Genomic DNA, 19,562 nt, shown 5'->3' with positions numbered 1-19,562 from the left:
TTGGTGGCGCGTTTACGAAGCCCTAGTTTGGAGAGAGGATGTGTAGGCCTGCCGTAGGGCAAGGGCAACAGCGACACCGACGGTCTCGTTTACCGCCGCGGGCGTAAAAGGGGAAAGGACAGAAAGGGGACCGCCAACCGCCTGTGACGGTATCTGCTACAAACGGCGATAGCATCGGCCGCCCCGAGATTACGGCCGTGGCAGAGACCTCCCGCGGGCGGCATTAGCCTAAGTACTGTGCCGGGGCATTAGCAGCCCCGCTCAGGGCCGCGCACCTATCTCTATGGAAATGTTTTCCCGGGCGGGAGCGAATAAATTATGTATGAGGCTCGCATTCGACAAGTGTGTGAAACTCTGTCGGTATAGCGGCTGCAGAACGACACGCGTGTAACACGGCCGTGAAGGCCCCCAGCTGCGATTCGGCACCGGCGTTTGTCGCCATTACGCCGCGCTCTGACTGACGGGAACAGCTGGACGGCTGTTCTTTCACACCTGTGGGCCAGCCTGTGTAGTGCAGCCCGATGTCGCGATTTCCACCGGATGTCTCGATTTTTAGGAGTCTCGTTGCAACGTTCCTTTCGCCCGTACTCGAAAGCATCTGTGGCGTTGCGCCGAGTCACACTCGCCGCCAAAACCCACAGTACTCTCATAGAGGTGTGCGACCCACGGGACCAGTGATCCGACGTATTGCTCCGCGGATATAAACGGAAACGTCTTTGGCGGACCCGTATTAATTACTGTGCCACACTGTCCAGTCAGATTAAATAAGGGCAGCTAACCTCTCCTAGACCAGCGAGGGAGGGTTCCAAAAAATGGTTCAAATGGCTCTGAGCACTGTGGGACTTAACTTCTGAGGTCGTCAGTCCCCTAGAACTTAGAACTACTTAAACCTAACTAACCTAAGGACATCACACACATCCATGCCCGAGGCAGGATTCGAACCTGCGACCGTACCGGTTGCGCGGTTCCAGACTGTAGCGCCTAGAACCGCTCCGCCACTCTGGCCGGCGAGAGTTCCAAAGTCGACAATTGAAAACACCTATTGCTACCCGACTACTTTCAGGTAAGATTTGGAACGGCTAAAAGTTCAAGCCGTGCGGTTCTAGGCGCTGCAGTCTGGAACCGCGAGACCGCTACGGTCGCAGCTTCGAATCCTGCCTCGGGCATGGATGTGTGTGATGTCCTTAGGTTAGTTAGGTTTAATTAGTTCTAAGTTCTAGGGGACTAATGACCTCAGAAGTTGAGTCCCATAGTGCTCAGAGCCATTTTTTAAGAGTTCAATAAATAACTGTCAGCTGGCTGTTCGCAATTACCGTTGACAATTATTCGACAACCAGACTCAAAAACAGTTCAGTGTCAACAGGTAAAACGCCACTCTGAAAACGTCACTCTCAGATTTGCACTGATACAGATGACATTTATTAGTTTAGAACAACACTAGCCAAGTCTGTCACGTTTTATCTGTAAAAATGAAAACGAGAGACATGGAAAAAAAGTAAGTAAACTGTTTATTATTCCAAAAGTAAACCCCATGACTGTTAACACGTCTATCCCACTGTGAGACAAGACGGTCAATGCCTTCCTGGAGCAATGTTTTTGGTCGCCTACGGAAAACTGATTGTAATCAGGCGTGCGTCTGTTCATCCGAAGCAAATCCATCGCCTCCAGTGTCTTCAGTCGGAAGTCCAAAAATACGGAAATCGCGTGGGGAGAGATCGGGACTGTACGGAGGATGTGTAAGGACTTCGTAACGAAACTCCTGCAGCGTAGTCGAAACAACAGACACGGCAGTTCCGGGAAAGGTACGATAACGTTTTTCTTTGGCTGCAAGGGCTTTATTGACTTTCTGGAACACCAACCGAATACTAGTGTAGAGAGGCACGTGGACACTCTGCGGAAACTCAAGCACCCCATAAAGTCCCAACGCCGAGGAGAGTTGAGGGTCGTCATCATTCTGTTGCGGGACAGTGCCCGCTCACATGCTGCCGAGGTTGTTTGGACTTGGCTGCACAAGTTTCGCTGGGAACCCCTTACACGCCCTCCGTACAGTGTCGATCACTCCCCATTCGACTTCCACATTGTTGAATACTGGAAGAAGGACATCGGTGGCCGTCGATGTGCTTCGGACTAAGAGGGACGTGCCCGAGTACAATCGTGGTTCCGTAGGCACCCGCAGATATTTTCCAGTGAAGGTGCCGATTGTCTTGTCTCACATTGAGACAAATGCGTTAACAGCTATGGCGATCACGTTCGTAATAACACACAGTTTACTCACTTTTCGGGATTCTCTGCCTCACTCAGTAAGAAAAACAAACCCCTTACAGGGTCGCTTAGTTGTCCGTCCGTCCGTCCGTCCGTGTGTGTCTCTCAGTCCGACTGTGAAGAACCTTTCTACTCAGGAAGGTGTAGGCGTATCAGGTTGCCAGACATTAAGGTCAATGGTCCCTCAGCATTGTAAAAATTTTAAGCTTATACGTCAATTCAATCAAAAGATGCGGTCATTTATGTCACATATTTTTATATTCGATAACTCATTCATCAAATCCGACATCGTACTTCCCGTTGATCTAGACTCATGAAATTTGGCATGAAGCGAGGCTTTGCAGTACAAGTAAAGGGAAAAAATTCGAAAATTGTTAATTTGTAATTATAAAACACGAACACAAATTTTTTGTCATTTTTATCTGTCTGTCTGCTTGCCTGTCCGCCAGTTAAGAACCCTTTTCCTGGCGAACAGGTTGGCGTATCAAATTCAAAATCATGTCACTTACTAAGATGTATAGTCCTTTGGTGGTGCGAAAAATTGAAGTTTCTAAGTCAGTGCAATCAAAAGATTCACTCATTTATGTCACATATTTTGATACTCGCAAACTCACACGACAAAACCTTTAGCAAGAAGCAAGGTTTCACAGTACACGTAAAGTAAAAAAAATCTGGAAATTGTTAAACAGTAATATCAAATAAAAAATATTTTTTGCCATTTGAAGATACATTCCATTCGTCATCCGAACATTACTAAATACAAACATAAAATGTAAGTTGTAGTCGTGTTTTAGTTAGTAAATAAAAATATTTTCTTAAATCTTCTATGTTTATAGATATAAACTGAAGTCCTCTGATAGCATCTTATTTTACGTCTGGGCTAGTGTGGGGAACTACTGTACAGATTTTGGTACGGTCTTGAAATTCCCGGGACCGATATCTTGCCAGTAACTATATCGAAAACATGCAAAAATCGTACAGATTCTCGAATCCCAGGATGAATTAAGTTCGCGCCGAAGCCTCAATACGCTAGTCCTATTCGCACTTGGCTAGTTTTTACTTCTATCTGTCTCGTTTTCATTTGACTTCCACTTCGGGCTAACTAAAATCTCCAAGTTTCGACAGAGCCCTTATGTTACCGCCAAAGCCCACACTTATTACTCCTCAACACTCACAAAGCACAACCGGATACTGTGAAAGCAGAAATCGCTGCCTACACACGAGAACACGGTACAGATACTCTGTCTTCCGTACTGCACTCAATGCCCTCGTTGATCACGAAACCCAGACTTCCAAAATACACCCTAAAGCACGGCCTCCGCCCCAGAGGGCGCACCACTTCTCCACCCCACACTGGCCACCGGCTGCCTGCCATGATATCCAGGCGTCCCACCGCCCCACGAACTTGTTTCAAATGTAGGCCGGAGCAGAAAGTAGGCACTTTTCAGTGGCCGTTCCCCTGCTCATCCTTACAGCACTGCCCCCTGGCAGGTCATTAAGAGCCTTTTCAGCAACCGCAGACGCGGGATGAACCTTCTGCCAGGGACTAAAGAGTGAATTGCAAAGTAGTGTTGTAGATGTTCTCTGAAAGCCACATGCTGATGTTACTCACCACTCTATTTAGATACATCATTTATATTACGTTTCCCATCTTTCACAATAAAATTTGTGTCATCTGCAAGAAGAACAGTTTCAGTTTCAACAAGGAGAGTTCAGGCACAGAGTATGTCACCGATGACGTCATGGGTTGCCCCACCCCCGAAAAGAAACCTTTCACCCTTACAGTGGGTAGTTCTTTGATTTCATAAATTACAGCACTTAACTGTAAAATAACACAAGATAAAAGGATGGATTCTACGTTTTGGGTGACAAATTCGAAATGTGTCTGTGCCATTAGCAACGTATTTTTCTGGTGTAACGCAGAACCGAGGCTGCAATGAATACTGATGTGCTATTGAACATCCATTTCCGTTTTTCAAGAACTGACAGCAAATCTCATATGTTTCCCGATTTCTTTGGAAACCACACCGCTTTCTTCACGGTATTTCGACGTCGGACGTAGAAATGCAGTGGAAACGTCTGATGGAAGGCTTAATGCAGCGGCGACTTACAACAGGAGTAGGCGCGGCTTAGCGTGAACGATCCGTGTGTGACGACACGCAGCAGCTAGAGATTTCACACGTCACTCCCGTTAGCCTCTGTTGGCATTCTCGAGGCATAGCGTCCGTACTTCCAGCAGATGGAGCTAGCAACCAGTTTGCGCTGCACCCTGTTGGTGGCGGCAGTTCGTATTTTCGTGTCGAAATGCGATGTACGAGGATGTTGTTGACGATTACTCTCGTAGAAAATATCGTACTTTTCCATCATACGTATTTCCGTTTTTGTGGGTGCGTTTCAACTTGTAAATTCGTATAAGCGTGTTTGATTCTCAAATATTGATGCCATACGGCTTCCACATATAAATTTGCGTGTTCGATAGCTCTGAGTTGGTCTGTTATGTTATTATCGCTATGCGCTCCACACACATTTATGTAAGGAAATTTCTTTCCGGGTGCGCAACGTGCACGGCGCTTTCACTTTTCCCGACGTTTTAAGTCGGGGCCGGCGCGCCTTAAGGCGGTGCAGGGGCCCGGGCGTGCGGCCCTGCAGCCTCGGCAGTGGTGCGCGGCGACGCGGCTCTGACCGACAGCGGAAGCACTTCTCGAACACGAACTCTGCAGTCGCGGAACCGGGACTTCTGCCTGGCCGGGTACTTGTTTGTTTAAACAAAGATGATTCGTTAGTATTCCATTTCCTGCAGCTGTTTGAAACACTGCACATACGGGGCCAATCTTAGGACAAGCGGCAGTGACATTCCCCACTTGGCTTGTGGTAGGTGAATCGGTGGTATCCGCGCTACCTCTCTGCGCACGGAACTGTCACCAGTGCAACTCCAGGGCGATTTAGAGGAACAGGAGTTAGGAGAAGCAGTACGCTCGAATTCTATAAGTAACCGTGCACTCTGTGTGAAAGGCTTTCACTCCCACTGTGGTGTTAAAGATATAATGCGGAAAGAACAAATTTAGAGTTAGGAGAAGCAGTGACCACGGAACTCTCAGTGAGTAGAAGCTAGGGAAAACGTGGCACGCAGGATAAGAGCTTCACAAACATCTTTGTCTCGGACGTCATAGCGCCAGTATTCCGGAACGGGAATTCCAACGTCGCAGAACCTAACCTGTCCCTGTCTCTAAAGTCTAGGCTGGCACGCCTGAATTCCACACTGTTATAATAGTCAAGGAGTTTTGGTATTTGGGGAGCAAAATAACTGATGGTGGTCGAAGTAGAGAGGATATAAAATGTAGACTGGCAATGGCAAGGAAAGCGTTTCTGAAGAAGAGAAATTTGTTAACATCGAGTATAGATTTAAGTGTCAGGAAGTCGTTTCTGAAAGTATTTGTATAGAGTGTAGCCATGTATGGAAGTGAAACATGGACGATAAATAGTTCGGACAAGAAGAGAATAGAAGCTTTCGAAAAGTGGTGCTACAGAAGAATGCTTAAGATTAGATGGGTACATCATGTAACTAATGAGGAGGTATTGAATAGAATAGGGGAGAAGAGGAGTTTGTGGCACAACTTGACAAGAAGAAGGGACCGGTAGGTAGGGCATGTTCTGAGGCATCAAGGGATCACCAACTTAGTATAGGAGGGCAGCGTGGAGGGTAAAAATCGTAGAGGGAGACCGAGAGATGAATACACAAAGCAGATTCAGAAGGATGTAGGTTGCAGTAGGTACTGGGAGATGAAGAAGCTTGCACAGGATAGAGTAGCATGGAGAGCTGCATCAGACCAATCTCGGGACTGAAGACCATAACAACAACAACAACATAAATAGCACAACGGGTCAGAGCAGCTTTCTGACGTCATAGAACCGGAGCCAGTATTCCAGCTGTGGGCCACTATGCCAGCTTTGCACACAGTTACACAAACAGCCCGACGGGTCCGAAGTGGAGTGTTACGCCGTAGAGGTGTGCCCGTGTGCCCCACTTTGCATTCCCGACCAGAGGTCTCGCATTCTGACGTCACAGTTAGGCCGGTGATCGTGTGCTCGTATTCCTAGTCAGCCAGCATGACAATACACCGTTTTGAAATTGCTGCCAATTTATACTTAGGACGACGGCTCTACTTTTGTTCGATGTCCCGCCAGAATTTGAGTTGCCACCATTGTATACAGAGTGCAGTTGGCCTTTGCCAGATGGGAGATGGGCTAGACACAGTCTGCTCGTGTGCCCGCAGGCGGAGGGGTCGCCCGCGAGGAAGGGCCAGCAGCAGCAGCAGATGCTGCCGGCGGTGCGCGTGGTGCTGCGCCGGCCGCTGATGGTGCCGGCGGCGTCGTCGTGCTCGGTGCCGTTCCCCGCCGCCTTCACGGTGCGCCACGGCGGCCGCCGCGTCCCGCTGCGCGTCGGCGCGCTCATCGCCCCCGTGCCGGCCGCCGCCGCCGCCCCCGCCGCCTCCGCCGCGCTGCACTTCCCCGTGCGCGTGCTGTACGCCGTGCCCGTGCAGCCGCTCGCTCTCAGGTAATCCCACACCCACGCCCACACTACGACTCCTGCGGCGGGCTGCCCCAGCCCGTACTTCAAACACGAAGCACACTCGTTACGTAAAGATACAATTACTAGGACACTGAACCGTACAATTACTACTGGTTCACCAAAGGTTTTTAATCTCTATCAATACACAAAATGTAAAGTGGAAGTAGGTGTCAATCAATAACTGGTGAAATTACACACAGCCGGCCGGTGTGGCCGCGCGGTCCTACGCGCTTCAGTCTGGAACCGCGTGACCGCTGCGGTCGCAGGTTCGAATCCTGCCTCGGACATGGATGTGTGTGATGTCCTTAGGTTAGTTAGGTTTAAGTAGTTCTAAGTTCTACCCCTAGAACCTGATGACCCCAGCAGTTAAGTCCCATAGTGCTCAGAGCCATTTGAACCATTTTTGAAATTACACACACTTTTCAATAACACTCTTCATTCAAATTTGGTGCAAGACTTCACGATATTTAAAAAAAGGACCAACAATCATTTAACAAATGAGTGGCCATTTACGATATGAAAGGAGCTTTTAAATTATTAATTATAAAAAATTTGACGCCAGTAAAAGGCAAGTACAGGCAAGCAACTTAACGTATACAACGCGAAGCTGTATAATATTTCGAGCTCAGCTACATTACAGGTGAATTTCACTCCATTCATTAAATGGCGCAGAATCTAGCTTGTAAGGACAATCCTATTTACAAAAGTTCTCAAAATAGAAAAACCAAAACGCACGAGTCGTGCACACGGGGGGAGGACACTCACAGTTAGTAACATTAACATTTCCAAAATATATTTAAAAAAAAAAAAAAAAAAAAATTTACAAATTTCTGCCAGTTAACTTACGGCAAACACACACGCTCGCCAGGTAGGACTTGCGAACTTTTACAACACTCTTCTTTCGAGGCAACAATTTCTACCCGTAATGAAATGGTAAACTTTTCCATGGCAAGAAAACACACTAATAAGCAACTACCTGTATAAAACACATAAGGACGTTGAGTAAAAGCCTTAAAAGGTATTGAATTGGAAAAACACACAACAGTTTTTGCTGACTACAAACAATATAAAAAATCCGCTACGGCGTACATTAACAACCTGCTTGATTATAGCCAAATATACATAAACAGAAATTTACGTGAGTTACACCTTCCAGACGGGTGGGCAGACGAGAATGAATGGCGGGAAACCCCCAAAAATACGGCTGGTATAATTAACAATAATAAGTAAATTGAATTAAGTTAAACTTCATAAAATCTGTTGACAATCAGTACTCAATTTCTGGTGCGTTGCGACGCCCAGGACTGAACCAACGTAGCACCTCCAAACGCTCTGCCGAGCCGCCCGCTGCCAGCCGTTTCAACGGACGCAGGAAGGCGCGCCGATCCTCAGAACCTCCTCGCCGGTCGACAGCATACGGCCGAACTGCAGACTAGGCCCCTCGCGGACCCACGCTCAGGAAGAGTCCTTTCGCGACGAGCAGTTAACGCCCCATCGCTTACGCTGATGCCGCGGTCTGCGTGCTGTCCCTCTAGCACCGGCAGAGCAGTCGCGTCGCTTCTTGATGCCCCGACTGCCAACTCTCCCGAGAGCCCATACCGCCACTTCTTAAACCCACACGAACAGCCCACTTTTCCCCTTTCCCGCTAGAGGGAGACAACGAGGCCTTCAACTGCGACAAAGGCGCCACCACTAGAAAAAAGGAGGGCGAGAGGGCGACTGCTTCACGCTACGCGCTGCGGCGCGCTTTTCAAAGCTAACTTTACTACGGTTCAGACACTACATCGCTAACACCAAAAAAAAAAAAAAAAAAAAAAAGAAAAAAAAAAAACAGTGTAGAAACAGTAAACAGTGCCTTGCATCATAATACGTACAAACGCTCGTGTATTATGTGAGTTTTAAGTTGCAACATGCAGATCATTACTGACTGCTACCTCATACCGTTCATTTGTGTTCGCAATTACAATTAAGGTTCAAAATGAAACGTTACGTTCTTTCTGGACAAATCCACGCATTTCCCGTCCTGTTGAACGCAGTTTTACTCTGAAAACTACATTGTTTTTCTGACGGAATAAACTTTACTTCTTTTCCAGATAGGGAGTCTTAATTTCCTCTAAAATGCCTCGGCGACGAAGTTGTTGCACCACGTCTTATAGTTTCGTTTATTCTGGAGAATTCTGTCTTTTTCCGATATGTAATATACAGAATTATAATAAGTAAAGTTCCAATTTCAAAACGCTTAAAAAAAGAACTGCTGCTCAGAATGACATCAAATTTGAGGGGAATCATATCGAAGAACGAGGAAAAGTTGCCAAAACAAGAAAAAACATAGAAATTATCGCAAACTGTCCCACTCTTGGCGCCGTAATCGCCATAACGTAAACGGGTTCGGCTGCAAATGGCAGCCAGGGCTATGGCGTCAGTCCCGCTTTACACCGACCGTACTGTTCGATCCGCTTCACCACCCAAGTTCGGCATTTCGACACTTCTGGTACTGTCAGTTACGTAAGCCCATCCACCACGGCAAGATCGCGTCACAACGGATGGGAATAATCCGTGTTCAATTGTCCTGAGGCCAAGAACTGCATAAAAAATAAAAAAGACATCGCTTTTTAATTGCTCTGAGACGGGAAACTGCATAAAAACTAACAGTGTAATCGTTTTTCAACTGTCGTGAGACTGTCACAAGATATGTATGTTCAGTACGCCGTCCGCCGTTTTGTGCTACTAGTTGAAATCGAGAAACGGAATGTCCCACAACAGGTCGGAGTGCCTCGGGGGTCGCGTTCACAGTCCGTGCCTTCAACTGAGCGACGTTCGTAATTGGCCCAGTATCTTTCAGATGACCCTCACTGTCAGAAGTCACAGACATTAAGATCAGGTGATCTGGACGGCCAGGCTGTAGGGATATGACTAATGATAATTCTAGTATTTCCAAAATTCCTCTGCAGCAGTCGCTTCATTGGCTGAGCCGTGTGCGTTGGAGCACTATCTTCAATAAAAATGATCCTGTTGGAGGGTTAGGTGACGTTGGTGTGCAAAAGACTGTCACAGCGTTTGCCCGTTGCGGCACAGGTAAAGTGAGCTAGGACGACCTGGGGCAGGGTGCGGTGAGTCGTTAACACAAACGATGAAAAGAGTTGGGGACAGGACGGAGCCCTATGGGGGACCTTCCTGCAGGCGTCTAACGCTGGAGCATTGCCCATCGATGTACCTGCCGACTGAGTAACAGCTGTGTACCCCGCGTCTTTTATTTTGCTTATTCTCCCGCTTACAGAGCCATCTAGTGGTAAAATTTTCGTTTATTTTATTTTTTCAGTTTTTTAATTTAATTTTTTTTCTCCGTAGCGTTTCCCCCTTCTTCGACAACATCCGTTGAAATTCGGTATCATTCTGAGCAGTAGTTGGCTTTTTACAGAGTTTCGAAACTTAGAATGTAGTAGCTGAAATTGCACTGTTGTGGTATTTGAACTGGTTCTGTCAGTGACTGCCAGTTTTTTTCGTGGTACATGTCCAAATCTGAGTCTGTTCGTCGCAAATACAGATATGTGGCAGGTTTCAATTAGTTGACATTTCGTGCATTCCAGTGAAGGACTTACTTTGTGCAGCCCCTCTGCTGTCAGTACGACCTCGTGTTCTATATCATACCACATTGCTCTATCTCCGCTATTCATAACTGTATTATTTATGTTATGCCAGATATTCTTCCAATTTACACTTGGATACTTGCGTTTAATTGGCTTCCGTGTGGATTCCGTTGTGAGCACAGTGCATAGTTACAGATCGGAATTCATTACTTGCACATAACGTAATTCTAAGTACAACTAGAGCACATGGTGCAGTTCTGAATGTATAGTGGCGAGATTTATTGGAACTGCTTTATCTAGTGGTTCAAGACTGGTAAACAGTTTGCTCGTCAGTGTCGTTAGATTGTTGTGTGATATTTTTGTGATTCTGCTTATGAATAAAGCGCTGATTTGCTGTTAGATATTTTTCAACCCTAGTCCTCCACGTGGACACTTGAGTTCTGTAGTCGTGAAGGCGACCTTGAAATACCAACCAGGGAAAGCTCGGAATATTTGTGCCATACGGTATGAGGGCTGGTATAGGCTACCCTCCAGGTGGACCTATCTCACGCGTTTTGCGCTTGCGCGAGCCCGCCAACCACACGGCGAACACTCCAACACTGCTTTATATTCGCACTCTTCCGTCTGCAAAGGGAGAGTTTTCTTTGAGCACACAATGACACCATGAAATGATTGTATGGCATTGCTGGCCAGGGGGCCCCATCCGGGGACGTTCGGCTGCCGATTGCAAGTCTTACTTGAATTAACGCCACATTTGGCGACTTGCGTGCCGGTGATGACAGCACAACACCCCGTCCACGAGCGGAGAAAATCTCCAACACGGCCGGGAATCGAACACGGGCGCACTTGCAAGGGAGGCAAGCACGTTTCCACCCAGCTGAGCATGCGGACTGTAATGACAGCAATTAACACGGTACGCCATTGGATGAATGGGGAAAGGGGAGGGGCGGGGGGGGGGGGGGTGATATCCACATCAGTCTTTCTTCTCTATGGGAGTTCCTGCTGGTGGGCACCGTGAAAACTGGAACGTTAATTGTGAGACCCTGTTACTGCGCGTACCACGTTAAATTACCTGAAAGACAGCCATGCATCAAGCGTTCAGCTAGTTCGAGACTAAAATCCTATCCACCGACCTGACAGAAAATGCTAAGAAGTTTTGGTGTCATCCAGACACTCAGTGAGCGTAACAGCATTGAAACGGACGATGACAGAGAGAAGGCTGAAATATTAAATTCCATTTTCAAATTCGTTCCCTCAAACTTCGCACGAATGCCAAAATGACAGATGTCGAAATAACGTACTGGTAGATGGAAAATCAACTAAAGTCCTTCAAAAGAGGGAAGGCGGCTGGTTGTGATGGGATATTTATGATTTTTCGTAGCGGGCCAATATACCTATTCTTTCCCTTTACTGTATGACATACCTAACAATTCCATAAAAGAAGTCCTATCCAAAATTTCTGGTACCTGCAAGGTTAACCCTGTTTCTATTATTCCTTAAACTACTGTTCATCAGTGACACTAATTTACTTGTCCTCCACGAGTCAACTGGCGGAACAGTAGTGCAGCCTATATTGTTACGTTGTGCAGGTACAGGGTCACAATTATTTAAACATATAAAAGAAAACGAAAATAAGTTACAAACAACGGCGTGCAACACTTTATTCGGCAGGTAAACGTCACTACAGATATTCAGATTTAGGTTATGACATGTTCGATATGCCTGCCATCATTGGCGATGATGTGGCGCAGACGAATAGCGAAGTTCTGCATGACCCGCCGAAGTATCGGAACACCGATGCTGTCGATGATCTTCTGAGTGGCCGTTTTCAGCTTAGAAATGGTTTTGGGATTATTGCTGTACACCTTGTTTTTAATATACCCCGCAAAAAGGAGTCGAATGTCTTCAGATCCGGAGAATATGGCGGCCAATCGAGGCCCATGCCAGTGGCCTCTGGGTACCCCAGAGCCAGAATGCGGTCCCCAAAGCGCTCCTCCAGGACATCGAACACTCTCCTGCTTCGATGGAGTCTAACTCGTCTTGCACGAACCACATCTTGTCAGGGTCGCTTTGGATAACGGGAATGAAATCATCTTTCAAAACCTTCACGTACCTTCCGGTAGTCGCCCTGCCATCAAGGAATATCGCAACGGTTATTCCGTGACTGGACACTGCACACTACAGACTCACCCCATGAGGGTGAAGAGACTTCTCGATCGCGAAATGCTGTTTCTTAGTCGCCCAAATGCGCCAATTTTGCTTATTGACGAACCCATCCGAGCGAGAGTGGGCTTCGTCGCTAAACCAAACGATATTCACACACTGGTTCTCATCTTGCCCCGCGGTCAACCGTGAACATCGTAACGCAAGCGGTTCAGAAGTTATGACGATTTTATTTCATATAGTTCAATAATGGTCACCTTGTACGTTTCAACGCGCTTTCCATATGCTGCCACGTTGTAATTTCTAGCCACTTACTGTACGGCTCCTGTTTCGTAGCCCTCTAGTACGCTCACATACCATTCATTGGATGAAACTGGTTTCATTGTCTTCTTCTATCTTGATTTCGGCACGTTCTGTACTGCGCGTGTTCCACAGTCAGTCCATCACTGATGCCCTCCAAAACTTCCATCATGCATTTACTCAGCTGCACGGCGTGTGTTGTTAACATTCCGACAACAGCAGCAGTTCTGTAAGCGTCACAATATTCTATGGGTCACTCTACAGCTATTTTAATTAACGACGTAAAAAAAATTATTTTAATTCTTTTTTAAGTTCTACGAACTAAGTTACAAGGCAATGCGACGAGTTAATATATTGTATGCAGAATGTGAGTAAAAAAATTGACAAAGGAATTAGAAAATGAGCAAACACTGTAAACAAAGATTTCTGCTGCAGTGTATAGAAGTAGGTAACACATTACACCGACAGGATCTGAGGCACAGCGAAGGACTTCAATCCATAATCAAAAGAATATGTCACAGAGATGCCTTTCGTTTTAGTGTTGATAATTTTTTTCCGAGTACGATATCTCGTCGTCATGTGTGATCAATATTTGATTCTCTGTTGCAATTAGCCTCCATAAAGTTCGTATTTTTAAACAGCCTATGATATTGGTAAACCATTCGCAACACATTCCACATCAGTTACAAAGTCACTTGCATCATCTGTAAATGATTTTTTGAAAATAGTTTATTGTGCAGTCAAAAGAGCAAACCGTGCCGAAAACTGTTCAGAGCAAGGCCTTTTCGTAAAACCAACAGTCGCATTTTTATACATTCGTTTGATAAAGGGCGAATTTTTTTCGTCCAATAAATAAGCTTCCGAGGACAAGTTTCAAAGACCATTAGTTCACCTGGTATTTCGATGTAAGTGGGGAATGATATGTATCAAAGGGAACCATTTCGGAATTCCTCTGTGTAGCACGTTAACTGAGTGGAGTGGTTGGCGAGTAGTAACAGGTCTGTTAGTCTGGTGGTCCAGTTCTTAGGCCATAACGTGTAAGCGAGCGAGACGGCACGGAGCTTCCAGCACAAGGCACTGTCCCTCCCTCACGACAATGCAGTGCCGCGTTTGCGCCTTCAGATATGTCGCAGTCGGTTCCTCTCCTCTCACTGTCCCGCTGAATTTCATCTCCGTCTCTAACGACCACTACACTGGGCGAACGTTCTGCAGAGCCGCGGCTCAAATTCGCGCGTGCCCATCCAGACTAAGGTTTTACACGGTTTCTCTGAATCACTTGAGACAAATTCCGAGAGAAGACGGCAAATATCCTCCCTAAAAAGTCTACATTTCGTCTCTGATAGCCACCTGGCGATGAGTCGTTAAATAAAAGATCTCGCAATCTGTGGACGAAGAACGCGGGACTGGCGCAAACCACACGTGCTGCGAAGCCGCAGTAGCAGCCACTGGTGAGCGCTGGAGGTGCACCACGTAGCAGGGAGAAGCAAGAAGCATGTGGCGGGCTCGCGCCGTACCAGCTCGCAGAGTCTCTCTCCTGAGGCAGTAGAACGTTAGGAGAGTGCCGAGTATCTGACCATCTGGGCCGCGCTGCATAGAAATGGTTTGAAGGTCACTTGCCTGAAGCGAATGAGCAATACGTACTAATATTTACTAATTATTTCATCTTTTTTTCAAGGTTCAGCAATTTATGAATGTGCATATTGTACTTTAATGTTACATTTCCTCACACACACACACACACACACACACACACACACACACACACACACACACACACACACACACACACACCGACGACATACACTGAAGAGCTGAAACTATATACATCAAAAAAAGTTTTGCATCACCTCGGTTCCGAGAGTTCCGGTACCTGTACAGAAAATTGGGATAGAGATCAACATAATCATCATTTCCGCCTTTTGATTGCTTATGAAAACCACACATTGCATGTTGTACCATCATACAGCGAGACCTCCAGAGGTGGTGGTCCAGATTGCTGCACACACCGGTATCTCTAATATCCAATAGCACGTCCTCTTGCATTGACGCATGGCTGTATTCGTCGTGACATAGGGGCCTACTATCCACAAGTTCATCAAGGCACTGTTGGTCCAGAGACAATAATGGACGAAAATAAAAAATGCTGCAAAATAGTAATGGGAGACTGGAACGCCATTGTGGGAGAAGGGAAAGAGGGAAACATAGTAGGCAGTCATGGTCTTGGAAAGAGAAATGACAGAGGTGAATGGTTAATTGACTTCTGCAGGGAAAGGCAGCTGATAGTGGCAAACACATGGTTCAAGAACCATAAGAGGAGGCTCTACACTTGGAAATCACCAGGGGATAAATATAGAAACCAAATCGATTTTATACTGGTAGAAGAAAGGTACAGGAATGGAATCAAGAAGGTGCACACATTACCAGGTGCAGATATTAATAGTGACCACAACTTACTTATGGCAGAAATAGAAATAAGAATGAAAAAACTGAAAAAGGCGACAGTGGTGAAGAAATGGGATCTAGAGAAGATAAGGTCCAACAAAGAACAAATTACACAAATGCTGTCTCGGGACTTTCTAAACACATTACGAGACAAAGAAGCACCTGATAATGCCAATGAGTACTGGAATATGCTGAAAGAAGGAATCATTAAAGCAGGACAGCAAAATATAGGATATGTAAAAGGGAAAAGGTCAAAAAAACCATGGGTCACACAAGAAATGATTTCCAAGATGGAGGAGAGAAGAAAATTGAAAAACAAGAACACTGAAGATGCAAGAAAGATATACCGAAGTTTAAATAACGAACTGCGAAGAGAAACAGAGCAGGCTAGGAAAAAATGGCTAAAAGAGGAATGTGATGAAATTGAAGAACTGGACAGGAAAGGAAGATACGACTTACTATACAACAGAGTAAAGACTATGACATGGGAACAAAACAGAGCAGGAAGTGCTACTATGAAAATTTTGAGTAAAGACGAAGAGGTAGTGTATAAAGATCGTGACGATGTCCTCCAGAGAAGGGAAGAATATATAAAAGAGCTATATGACACAAATAGCAAACCAGAAACTCTGGAACTTGAACCACACAACAGTGTAAGTGATGAAGAGAAAGGACCGACCATCATAATGGAAGAAGTAAAGTCTGCCATTGATGCAATGAAAAATGGCAAAGCACTAGGTACAGATACAATACCGGGAGAAATACTAAAATGCTTGAACCACAATGGAATAAGAGAAATATTGAGGTTATGTAATAAAATATATGACAGTGGTGAATGGCCTGAGGACTTTTTGACAACAGTAATGATTCCATTGCCGAAAAAACAAGGAACCAAGAAATACAGCGAGCACAGGACAATCAGCCTCATTTCACATGCAGCCAAAGTGATGTTAAGAATAATTAATAAAAGACTTGAAAAAGTAATAGAGGAGAATCTCGGCGAGGAGCAGTTTGGCTTTAGACGGAATACGGGCACCAGAGATGCAATAGGTCTCCTACGAATCTTGGGAGAAAGGTTTATTGAAAAAGGAAGATACCTATATATGTGCTTCATCGATTTAGAAAAGGCATTTGACAATGTGGTTTGGGACAAGCTGGCGACTATTATGAGGGAAAAGAGATTGGACTGGAAAACCAGAAGACTTATAAACTCATTGTACCTTAATCAAAAAGTTTCAGTTAAAGTGAGAGGAGAAAGTACAAACTGGATCAGACTAGGGAAAGGAGTAAGACAAGGATGCTGTTTATCACCTACTCTTTTCAACCTGTACTTGGAAAATATGATTGACCAATGCTCATTAGATGACAAAGGAGTAGAAATTGGAGGATGAAGAGTAGGGTGCTTGAGATTTGCTGATGACATGGTCCTTCTAGCCACAGGGGAAAAAGAATTACAGGATTTGGTGGACACCATTGCAACTAACGGAAAAAAATATGGAATGAAAATTAACACAAATAAAACAAAAGTATTGGCAATAGGAGGAAATAAGGAAATAAAAATTGTGCTGAATGGAGAAACACTAGAACAGGTGCAAAATTTTAAGTATCTTGGAAGCAGGCTAGACACCGACTGGAAGTGCACCACAGAAATTAAAAAAAGGATAGCAATGGCAAAAGAGGCGTTTTATAAGAAAAGGAGAATCTTCTGCAGCGGTATGGACAGAGAACTCAGAAAGAGACTCATAAAATGTCTTGTATGGAGTGTTCTTCTATATGACGCTGAAACATGGACTATGAGGAAAAAAGACAGAGAAAGGCTGGAGGCTTTTGAGATCTGGACATGGCGGAAGATGGAAGGAATAAGTTGGATGGACAGAGTAAAAAATGAAGAGGTACTGAGAAGAGTGGGAGAGAAAAGGCAGTTACTAGATGTAATAAAGAGAAGAAAAAGAAATTGGATTGGGCATATATTAAGAAAGAATGACGGACTGATAAAAACAGTTTTAGAAGGTTATGTAGAAGGGAAAAGGAAGCGAGGAAGGAAGAGATTCCAGATACTGGATGGCATGATGGACGGTACAACATACAGCAGCCTTAAGAAGGAAGCAATGGATCGCAGAAAATGGAGAGGCAAAGGACCTGCTAATATAGCAGATAACTGATGATGATGTTGGTCCAGATTGTCCCACTCCTCAACGGCGACTCGGCGTAGATCCCTCAGAGTGGTTGGTGGGTCACGTCGTCCATAAACAGCCATTTTCAATCTATCCCAGGCATATTCGATAGGGTTCATGCCTGGAGTACATGCTGGCCACTCTTGTCGAGCGATGTCGTTATACAGAAGGAAGTCATTCACAAGATGTGTGCGATGTGAGCGCGGATTGTCGTCCATGAAGACGAATGCCTCGCCAAGATGCTGCCGATATGGTTGCACTATCGGTCGGAGGATGGCATTCACGTATTGTACAGCCCTTACGGCGCCTTTCATGACCACCAGTGGTATACGTCGGCCCCACACAATGCCACCCCACCTTGCTGAACCCGCTGGACAGTGTGTCTAGACGTTACGCCTGACAGGGTTTCCGCCAAACACGTCTCTGACGATTGTGTGTGGTTGAAGGCATATGCGACACTCATCGGCGAAGAGAACTTGATGCCATTCCTGAGCGGCCCATTCCGTATGTTGTTGGGCCCATCTGTACCGCTCTGCATGGTGTCGTGGTTGCAAAGATGGACCTCGCCATGGAGGTCGAGAGTCCATCATGCAGCCTATAGCGCACAGTTTGAGTCGTAACACGACGTCATGTGGCTGCACGAAAAGCATTATTCAACATGGTGGCGTTGCTGTCAGGGCTCCTCCAAGCCATAATCCGTAGGTAGCGGTCATCCACTGCAGTAGTAGCCCTCGGGCGGTCTGAGCGAGGCATGTCATCGACAGTTGCTGCGTCTCTGTATGTCCTCCATGTCCGCACAACATCTCTTTGGTTCACTCCGAGACGCCTGGACACTTCCCTTGTTGAGAGCCCTTCCTGGCACAAAGTAACAACACAGACGCGATCGAACCGCGCTATTGACCGTCTAGGCACGGCTACAGAAAAACACGAGCCGTGTACTTCCTTCCTGGTTGAATGACTGGAACTGATCGGCTGTCGGTCCCCCTGCGTGTAATAGGCGCTGATCATCCACGGTTGTTTACATCTTTGGGTGGGTTTAGTGACATCTCTGAACAGTCAAAAAAATGGCTCTGAGCACTATGGGACTCAACTGCTGAGGTCATTAGTCCCCTAGAACTTAGAACTAGTTAAACATAACTAACCTAAGGACATCACAAACATCCATGAACGAGGCAGGGTTCAAACCAGCGACCGTAGCGGTCTTGCGGTTCCAGACTGCAGCGCCTTTAACCGCACGGCCACTTCGGCCGGCGAACAGTCAAAGGGACTGTGTCTGTGATATACAATATCCACAGTCAACGTATCTTCAGGGGTTCTAGGAACCGAGGTGTATGTTAACGCCTGCGTAATAGCGTGTTAGTCTTCCTCTGGATAGCAGTACCACAGCGATTTTGTGTGTGGCCTGTATTCGACAAGACGTCGGTAGGTTTCGGGAGGTATGTGGCACCAGGTGCCTAAGCACGGGTCAGACAGCTTCCGCAAATTATGTACCGGCAGTTCGTGGGTGGCGAAGAGCTGATGTCCGATAGCAACCCAGATGTGTTCCACCGTACTTAGGTCGAACGAATGTGGTGGGCAAGACATCGAGGTAAGTTAACCAGTGTGCTCCTCAAACCACTGCAACCTTTGTGAAGAGAGCCGGAGTCAGGAAGAATGCTTTGTGGCTTTCGTATTTCTTTATTACGGCTCTCCGCCGTGATTCATTAGAAGCAGCGGCAGTGTAGTGGAGGCGGGCGGTCGCCTTCCCGCACGTAACGCCACTGCTCGCGCCACAGGCGGCCCCGGACTCGCCGTGTGAGGTGCCGGTGGGCGGGGCGGCTGCGGCCCACTGGAGAGGCGCCGTGCGGGGCCGCCCCGCCGTCTCCTGTCTCACGGCAGGGGGGCCAGTGTTGCGATGACTGCAGTACGCAAGTGGCTAGGTATTTATGTGATTGCGGACTGCACTTACTTGGACCTCTCCTATGCCTTGCGGCGCGTGTACTAAACACTGCTGCCGTCGCTGGTGAGGAAAAGCTTCCACCCTTTTCCGATTAGGCTCGCCTCGCAACGCGCGACGGCTGTGTT

The 19,562-nt window shown here is 46.5% G+C and overlaps 1 protein-coding gene across 2 annotated transcripts in view; it reads left to right on the top strand.

The window, feature by feature from the left end:
• Nucleotides 1–19,562, top strand: part of LOC124711656 — a 382,392-nt gene that overhangs the window by 338,201 nt on the left and 24,629 nt on the right. For both annotated transcript variants that reach the window (XM_047241845.1, XM_047241844.1), the window contains exon 3: nt 6,537–6,817. In XM_047241845.1, the coding sequence (XP_047097801.1) occupies nt 6,537–6,817 (281 nt within the window). The remainder of the gene's footprint in view (nt 1–6,536; nt 6,818–19,562) is intronic.

This window comes from Schistocerca piceifrons, chromosome 8 (genome assembly GCF_021461385.2).
Source record: "Schistocerca piceifrons isolate TAMUIC-IGC-003096 chromosome 8, iqSchPice1.1, whole genome shotgun sequence".
Taxonomy (NCBI): Eukaryota; Metazoa; Arthropoda; class Insecta; order Orthoptera; family Acrididae; genus Schistocerca; species Schistocerca piceifrons.
This window is presented reverse-complemented; position numbering and strand designations above follow the sequence as displayed.